General features: G+C 38.9%; 1 protein-coding gene across 7 annotated transcripts in view; it reads left to right on the top strand.

Annotated features, from left to right (window-relative positions):
* The first annotated feature begins 23 nt into the window (after positions 1 to 23).
* RAPGEF2 (Rap guanine nucleotide exchange factor 2) overlaps positions 24 to 9,304 on the top strand; it is a 252,639-nt gene continuing 243,358 nt past the window's right edge. For 4 of the 7 annotated variants that reach the window (XM_029939328.1, XM_029939338.1, XM_029939348.1 and 1 more), the window contains exon 1: positions 25 to 213. In XM_029939328.1, the coding sequence (XP_029795188.1) occupies positions 145 to 213 (69 nt within the window). In that variant the 5' untranslated portion in view covers positions 25 to 144. Of the gene's footprint in view, positions 214 to 9,304 lie in introns of all 7 variants that reach the window. The other 3 variants (XM_029939363.1, XM_029939354.1, XM_029939372.1) reach the window with 2 other exon arrangements.

Here is a 9,304-nt window from a genome sequence, read left to right as displayed (position 1 = left end):
CCGCCGCCGCCGCCGCCGCGGTTTGGCTTATTAGCCGCGGAAGGGCGGGCGGGCGGAGCGCGCAGGGCGGAGGCAGCGACTGCGCTGGGCCGAGAAGAGGCCGACAAGGGTGCGGAGCGGCCCGGGCCGGGCCCACGGGGGGAGATGGCGTCCTACGTGGATAACAGCTTCCGCCAAGCGGTGATGAAGAACCCCGCCGAGAGGACCCCCCAGGTGAGACCCTCCGGGACTAGGCTGGATTTGTGCCTCGCAGGCTGCGCCCTTTCCTGGCCCCGTCTCCCCTCCCTGACACAGTTGGCCCCGCGCACCCCTCTTCTCCCATCAGGACCCCCTAACTTTCAATGGCATTTCATCTCCGAATCTTTTCCCCTGGTCGTCCTGGGTTTATTTTTCCCTCTCCTCGATAGTCTCCCTTTCTCTGCCCTCCCCATTACTGACCTTCCTCCTACGTTTGCTCGGCGGAGGAGGGAATTCTCCAATTAGCTTCTGCTCTTCCCAGTGGTACACCGGGGCTTCTGAATCTCTCGGGGCGGGGGTTCTCATGGGCAGCTACTCTCGCCACCCTGGCTGCAGGCCCCTTTCCTTCCCATGCTTGTAGCTCCAGTTCCCTTTAGAGTTGTGTGGTGTTTGGAAAGGTATAGGAAGGAAACTTGTATGGCTCTGCGAAAAGACTAATCCGTGTTGACCTTCTCAAGTAAAACGTTGGGATGTTTGTGCATTTACTATTTTGCTTTTTTGAAAAAGGGATGATGCTTTCCAATACAGGGGAAGTAAAGTTGATTAGCTAGCTTAGTGCTTTTGGTTAAATTTCGGGCATAACTGCAGAGTAGGCATATTCAAATACACCCCCCGGAAAGGGCACCCTGCGGATTCTTTTGGTGTTGCACAACCTTGTCAAAATTAGATAAGTTTGTTAACCTTTATACGTTCGTTTACCTTCAGGCTTATTTTTCCTTTTTCTTTAAGTGGAGCTGTTGCTGATGGTGTTGGATGATTTGGTCGCCTCAAGTTGGACTAGAGAGGGGGAAATTGTATAAAAATGTGGTGGTTAGATTTTTTTGTTGTTGTTTTTAGTTGCTGACTGGCTAATGACGCATATTCCTAAGCATTGGGGTGGTAACTACAGGGGATCCTGCTGCCAGCCCTCTTAAGACACATAAGCCCTCCTGATCCTTGAGACCATCAGACATTTAGGATCTGATGCCTGAAAGAGTTGCTTCTCTGGTTAGGTGTTGGACACCATCTGTTCAAACCCAAATGCTCTCCTTCTCTGATGTTGATTATAATTATTTAATGTGGGGAGAACAGAATAAAATAGGATCTTTCACTGGCTGCCTTTGGACAAGGCCCAAGAATGGCACCTGGTACCGTTTCTGATTTTCCATTTTTTCTGACGGAGCCATCACATCTGGGGGATCATAGATTGCACATATTTACCAAAAGAGTGGAAGATGTGTGATAATTTTACGAGAATATTCATTTCACTGTGTCTCCGGAAAGTTCCAATTCTAAAGGATTATTTTATCAAAACCAAGCAAAGTCCTGGTTTGATCTTGTCCCTCCCTGGGCGGTGCACTGCCTCCTATGTGCCTTCTTTCTCTGCTGTTTGTTTTAAAATTGTCAATTGAATCCATCTTCTGCATCCGAAAACGCATGCTGTGTGATGGGAACGCTAATTTTGGTGAAATATGTCAATCTCTTTCAGTGTTTGAAGTGCCAAATGAAATCATAGAAGTTGAGAATATTAGAACCTAGCAAGGCACGTTGAGAGTATTAGAACCTAGAAAGGCGGGTCAGAAAATGATGTCATAGGCCTGTAGTGGAAATTGGGGGGGGGAAGAGTGGGGGCTGAGGTCGGTGCCTTTGGTTGATTAATTAGAATAGCAAGGACTTAAAAATCAGTTTGGATGGGGGGTCACCAAACAAGACTGGAGGAGACAAAACCTCCACTGTCAAAGTATGTGGATGGTGCCAAATAAATGAACTGTTAAACTTTCCTCTTCTTGTGCCAGTTGTGTAGAATAGAGTAAAAACTGACCTAGCATAGAACTTGGCCTGATTCAGAAGCGGGCCAGGTACTACTAACACTGCAAGATGAAAGCTTCATTGATAGTCTGAAAGCACATTTCCCTCCACCAAACCTTCACAGGAAAAGTAAACACAGAGAAAGCTATCAAACATTTTGACCGTCTTTAAGTATCTGCCCTATTAACTTTGATGTTCATTTGGTTATTACTGACACAATCCCCGTGTTTGCTTATTATTGTGTTAAATAGAAAGTGGCTTGAAACGTGAATCTTTTCCCAACCTTACCTGGCTTGTCAAAAATAATCTTGGAAAAGTTTGAAATGCACCCAAAAGTAAAAACATGTTTTGGTGGAAGGCGTTTTTTATATTGAATGCTTTGTTAAGGACCGGAAGGTATCTTGTGCTATGTTTTCTCATTCATGCTTGAGAGTTAGGCGTTTGTAATATGAAGAAAGCAAATGTATTCAATAAACTTGGTATCATGAACAGAAGGATGTGAATTAGGAAAGTTTTGCTGTCATGCTTCCTTCTGTTTTTTGGGATAGACTTGATAAAGAAGTTCATATGATTCTCATTTCAGGCAAAAGGAAGATTCTATAAAAGAATAGAGGAAATACATAATTTTTTTATGCTTAAAATCAGGTTTTTTTTTTTGTTTTTTTTTTTAAACCCCACTATACCAGTTTCTCTCTCAAACTCTATTAAGGCACAGCTTTGTATTTGGGTCAATCAGTTGCCTGGAAGTTAATAGTGATGTTACTAGTGTAACCTAAGATGTTAGCTAGAAGAGAATTTGGGGGTGGGGAGAGCCCCAGTGTAAACATAGGGACTTTGCAAATTAGGGAGCTTTTCACGCACACCTGAAAAATGGGAACCTATTTTATTGAGCCACATGAGTAGAGAGGCAGAATAGTAGGGAGAAATCAAAAAAAGAAAAGTCACCTGAATTTTTAGCTGAATCATGCATACTTCTGTTTAAGAGGTCGTCACTCTTTCACCTGATATTCTGAGAGGATGAAAAAACCTTTGATCCAGTGTGTGTCCCATATTATATGTCTGGAAACCTGGCTAAATTTTAGTCATTGGGGCACTGTATTCTAAATAAATAACAAACCCCTTGAAAGTAATGAACACTAAATGTTCTATTGATATTTTTCAGGGCACCTCTGTTGAGAAACAGGACTCTTAAGTAATTGCTTTATTAAACTATTTGGGTTTATGCTTTAATCATTTAAATGAGAAGCTTGGTCACCAAAGCAATTTAGTAAAGTAAAAGATGTAAATAAATTGCAAGCAGCTTTATCCCCCAAGGCTTTAAACAATAAAATGCTTTTTCTAAACCATTTTATTAACTTGTTGAGTTCAGACCCTTTGTAGTTGCTTCTGTAGTGCTTATATGCCTGTTTTTAGTTTTTCAGGTGAAACCTCTGTTGCCTCACTGTTTTCTTTTCTTTCAAGATCTAATTTAATGTGTTTTTAGGTAGTTATAAAAGTTATTTTTAAAAATGCTATATGTAAAACAGCATCGTCGCATTTCTTACTCGTTAATAATACTACTTTGTCCTTCACTACTGAAACCTTTGTTTGACTCTTGCACCTTTCAATTTAGTTGTTAAGTCATGAATTTGTCAGCTGAGAGTTCATAACAGGGTAAGACTTAATTCTTTGCGAAATCACTTAGTCATAACGAGAGGGCCGAAAAAATATCTTTTGCCCAGAGAACTTTAAATTATGAGAATCTGCACAAAAGGGTATCTCTGGTAAGTATTTATTTAAACTTTCAAATCTAGTGGAAGAATTGTGTTTATTACAGTTACATTTTCCATTTGAGTTTCTTTTATCATTGTTTATGAGCAGTTTCATATTTTCATTTGACAACTTACACTTTGATTATATTTTAGCTCATTTTGGGGCTCTAGTAATAAATATTTGGTCCTTATATAGTTTTTGTCCAAAAATACAACTAAATGATTTTTGTGCAGTTTTGAAAAGCATGCTTCACAAAGTAATACCTGTTTGGCCTTAAGCATTTACCTTTCCTAACAATGATATTTGAATTTGTAGGTTAAAAAAATATGCATTTTAACGGAAATACTAATTTCAGACTGTATTAGCGTGTGACTTTGAACGAGTACTTTATGGTAAAAATTAACATTTTTTTGTAATATTGGTGGGAACTTAGTTGCCTTCACATAACCATTTAAACATTTAGTGATTAACAGTTCCATAATTAGCTTTGATATCTTGGCTGGGGTTCCGAATGAATGTCTCCAACAGCATTGCTGTATGTGGACTGGTTTAATGCAGTAACAGAACAGTTACAAAAAAAAAATAATAAAATAAAACTAAGAAAAGGAAGAGGCCTACTCAGTTGCTAACTTGTTTCATTTTTTTCCCTTCAGGAAAGGATGTAAAGTAACAAAATAAACTATAGCCTTCTATCGTTATCATGTTATTAAAGGTCTTGCAAGAAATGGAGGGTATCCTATCATTCCAAAGCTTAGTTCTTGAAATCAAAGATTCTTTGATTCATAAGAAAACTATTTTTTTGTGTTATGGTTTTTAATTTTACTGTGGGTGTGAAAACAACTTTAGGTGGATTCTGTGGGGAGTTAAATGATAACAGTAGGTTTACCTTTGGTGATATTTGAAATTCAAGTCACATAAAGTAACAGTGGGATATAAATTAACTATCTGAAGTAAAGATATAAAAACCTTTTAAAAACACATACTATGCTTCTTCTTGACTTATTTGAAAACTTTTTTTTACTTCTTTTGTAAAATAAGTTTTATAGGTAAGGAAGAAGAACTGTAATTACCTGAAGTAACTTTGATCTAGAGAGATAGGGAAATGTAGTAATAGTTCTTTGATATCTGAATTTTATGAGCCATTCTCTCTCCTCAACCCATTTTTGGCAACAGACAGTTCTCTCATCTGTAAATGAGGATAATAGCTTCCTGAGGTTGTTTTGTGGATTAAGTGAAAGAAAGTACATTTACTATTTAGTGCAATGTTTAATAGTAATTATTGTGGTAACACATTAAAATTTTTTTTAAATGTTGATTTATGTTTGCGAGAAAGACAGAGACAGTGCATGAGTGGGGGAGGGACAGAGGGAGAGGGAGACACAGAATCTGAAGCAGGCTCCAGGCTCTAGGCTGTCAGCACAGAGCCGGATGTGGGGCTCCAACTCACTAACTGTGAGATCATGACCTGAGCTGAAGTCGGATGCTTGACCAACTGAGCCACTCAGGCACCCCTCATCGTAGAACATTTTAATGAAATACTTTTTACCAGAGCTTGGGAATTCAAAGAGGAAATGAGACCTCTGTCCCTCAAGTAACTCACTAGTGTACTGCATCTTTTAAATAGGATGTGATTCATTAGTGCCATAGCAGCTGTCCAATGCCCAAACTGAAGAGGCTGTGGACTCTCTAGATGAGATGTCCTGTGCTAACACTGAAGAGGCCATGAACTTCTCAGACAACCATGTTATTGAGTCTAACTTACCCATCAGGGAACTAGGGGACATGCAGGATATTCCAGACTGACCTGCTGTCATATAAGTAGCAAAGGTGGTTGTAAGAAAATATGTGTAGTCCTTTGTTCACTGCATTTGCAGCCAAGGGAATGAATGGGAGATGGGGAGTTATTTCACTGGGTGTTGATGATTGTGGTTTGAAGGAGAGGAGAGGAGACCAAGAACTTTGTTAAAGGCTGATGTTGGTTCTTCAGGCTTGAGATGGTTGGGATGGGAGCTTGATTTACAGGAGATAGATGAGAATTATTGCAGTAGTTGGATTTGTTGGACAGGCTGACAGAATGTGTGCACATTTATATCAGCTGCTAATTGTATCAAACAGTGTGCACATTATGTTAGTTACAGCCTAGTCATGGCAAATAGTAATGAGGAACATTTCCTAATTCATAGGAAAAAATTCCAAGTTGCTAAATTTTTTTATTAAAATTTTTTTTAAACTTATACTATTTTTTCTTAAGCTTTGATATCTTCTATATTCTGGAATCTGATTTTTTTTTAGTTTATTTTTTAATTTATTTTGAGAGAGAGATAGAGAACAAGTGGGGAGGGGCAGAGAGAGAGGGGGAGACAGAATCCCAAGCAGGCTCTGCGCTGTCAGCCTTGGAGACTGATGCGGGGCTCCAACCCATGGAGTGTGAGATCATGACCTGAGCCAACTTCAAGAGTCAGACGCTTAACTGACTGAGCCACCCAGGTGCCCCTCTACATTCTGGAATCTAATGTGAAATATCTGATTTGTTCATATGCTAAATAGGTTAGTATTTCTTAATTTGTAATGATGTGATTTTTAAGCATTCTGTCCTTTGGAAGAGTTGATTAGTATCTGAATTTAAGCAGGAAACATGGATTTATTTATAAAAATTAAAGTGCACAGTCGACTTGCGATGGCACAAGGTAATGATTGTAGTAAGTGAGAACAGTTCCTTGGACCCCATACCATTTTTGTTTCAATGGATTAGTTAATGTTGAAAAGTTGGGAAGGAGAAGCAAATTGTAGTACATATTATTGCCCTTTTGTAACTCTGTCAGAGACTGAATATATATAGTTAGTCAAAATATGTTCAGTAGTTATCATGTCAGCCTTTGTGTGGAGAGAAACAAGCTGATTGCTACTTTATTTAGGCTGTTAGGATTTTATCTTTTCAGGGGAAAAAAAAACCCCTCTGGTCTTACGTGCTAATTAACCACTACTTTACTGAACTGATTACCTTCTGTGTTTCTTGCTGTACTCAGGTGTTTCCTTTTCTCCTTCAGTTTGTGGAAGGATTTACCTTTGGTGTGGTCCTGGGGGGCTTAGTTTTTGTGGAGTGGAAAGTTTAGTTCTTGCATTTTAAGTTGTCTTGGCTCCACAATTTCTGTGCTTTCACATCCTTAATTGTAAAACGTGTTTTGGAGGAGTTGGTGTTTGTGACTTGAAGGGGAACTTTGTTTTGTCATTGGAACTAAACCCTCTTCTTTCTTGCTGTAGTTTCTCACTGCTTGCCTCTTGCAAGGCAAAAATCATAAATTGTGGGTGTTTAGCATTTCTCAAATGCTTTAATATGAGCTAAATGAATTGAAATAAAAATGTACATTTTGATCCTATTAACAGTTGGTAGTTTAGTTGACAAACCAACACTCACCATAATAATTGGCCCTTAGCATCTTCCTATTTTTCTCCAGCTCATGGTATTTGTTGCCACCCAACATAAAGCTACTAGGAGCAGAGACCCTAAAGAAGAATTAGCCCTTAGCTGGTTATTCCGAAGAGGCCTGATAGTAACTTTCTGAGAAGCTACCTAGCAATCAATGGATCTAAAGGGTAGAGGCACACTGGTGATTATCTGATTTCTCCTGAGTATTCACTCAAGTCAAAACTCATTATCTTTTTTTTTTTTAAACTTATTAGTTTCAGATAATTGCAGATTCACATGTAGTTGTAAGAAATAATGCAGAGATCAGGTGAACCCTTTACCCAGTTTTCCCCATTAACAACCTTTTGTGAAACTAGAATATCCCAACCAAGATACTGGCGTTCATACAGTCTAGATACAGAACAATCCATCACCAGGAGAATTCCTCTTGTTGCCCCTGTGTAGACACAATAGTTCCCTGACCCTGCCTCTGGCAAGGACTAATCTGTTCTCCATTGGTATAATTTTGTCATTTCTGAAGTGTTAAATACATGGAATCATACAATATTTGACTTTTGAGATTGGCTTTTTTTTTCACTCAGCATAATGAAAGCTTGTTACCTTTTGGATAAATTGAATTTCTACTATTGTCATTGAGTGGTTTGAGCTGTGTTTCTGAAATACCAATAGTATCTGGGGGTGTGCGAGTTAAAGTGGATTTAAATAGTGACAATGATGACAAAATTCTATAATAATATGTATAAAATAATGACCAAAGATTATAAGGTCTTAAATGAACAAGAGCTGTGATAGTATAACACATTTGGGCTTTTTCAATACATATAATTTCTTTCCATAAAAATTTTTTTGGGGGGATCATAATGGAAGTGGTAAATCTAACCATAGCCATCAATGATCCCTCATTAAAAAACCAACCCAGTCAGTTGATCATCCCCAACTGAAGTGACATCTTTACAATTGAGAAGAAAGTGTAATGAATGTGTTTATAAAGGAGTCCCCGTTGTCAGTTTGAACAAAACAAAAGTGAGTTATAACTTCTGAGGGATAAATGTCCATGAGCTCATACCAATATAAGTAAATAATTGAATAAATAGATAAGTAGGGGAGAAGAGATTGCTTTGTTACTGTAGAATTCAAATTAAAAAAATACATAGAAGGAAAGATGGAAATAGAAAATCGTCAGTAGGCGAACAACAAAGCAATAATTGTAAGCAAGAATCCTTAGTTGATGACCGAATTAGTGAGTGAAAATATGATGAGATATATGTCAAATACCATCAGAATATTTGCATAGTTTCAAATTTTCTCCCCGAGAGTAATTTACTAAAAAGGAAAATCAGGGGCTCCTCAGTGGCTCAGTAGGTTAAGTGGCCGACGTCAGCTCAGGTAATCTTTTGGTTTGTGGGTTTGAGCCCTGTATCCAGCTCTTCTCTGACAACATGGAGCCTGGAACCTGATTTGAATTCTATGTCTCCTTGTCTTTCTGCTTCTTCCCATTTAAGCTCTGTGTCTCTCAGTCTCTCAAAGATAAATAATTGTCCGGGGCACCTGGGTGGCTCAGTCAGTTAAGCGTCTGGCTTCAGCTCAGGTCATGATCTCACGGTTCGTGGGTTTGAGCCCCGCATCGGGCTCTCTGCTGACAGCTGGCTCAGAGCCTGGAGCCTGCTTCGGATTATGTATTTCCCTCTCTCACTGACCCTCCCCAGCTAGTACTGTCTCTCTCTGTCTCTCAAAAATAAATAAAAAACATAAAAAATTTTTTTAAATAAAAAAATTGTTAAAAAATTAAAAAAAAAACAAAAGGAGAAATCGGTGCCTTTATGGTGAGGAAAACTGGTAGACACTAAGTGAACTAGGTTAATCAATGTTATAGCACCACTGTCTAGTAACAAAACTAAACTGAGTAAATTTCAGGATCTAATGGGCTTTATTGAATGGTTTCTGAATCAGGCAGCATCCCATTGAGTACACAGGAAGGAGCTCCCAGAAGATGTAGAAAATAGAAGGCATAAGGGGGAAGGCATAATGAAAGCAGATTACTTCATCTTCTTTTGGGGGATGCAGAGGATCCAGGTGGCAAACTACCTCATTGGTGTTGAC

This window comes from Suricata suricatta, chromosome 1 (assembly GCF_006229205.1).
Source record: "Suricata suricatta isolate VVHF042 chromosome 1, meerkat_22Aug2017_6uvM2_HiC, whole genome shotgun sequence".
NCBI classification, from domain to species: Eukaryota; Metazoa; Chordata; class Mammalia; order Carnivora; family Herpestidae; genus Suricata; species Suricata suricatta.
The sequence above is the reverse complement of the archived record's forward strand: the minus strand, read 5'-3'. Positions and strand labels throughout refer to the sequence as shown.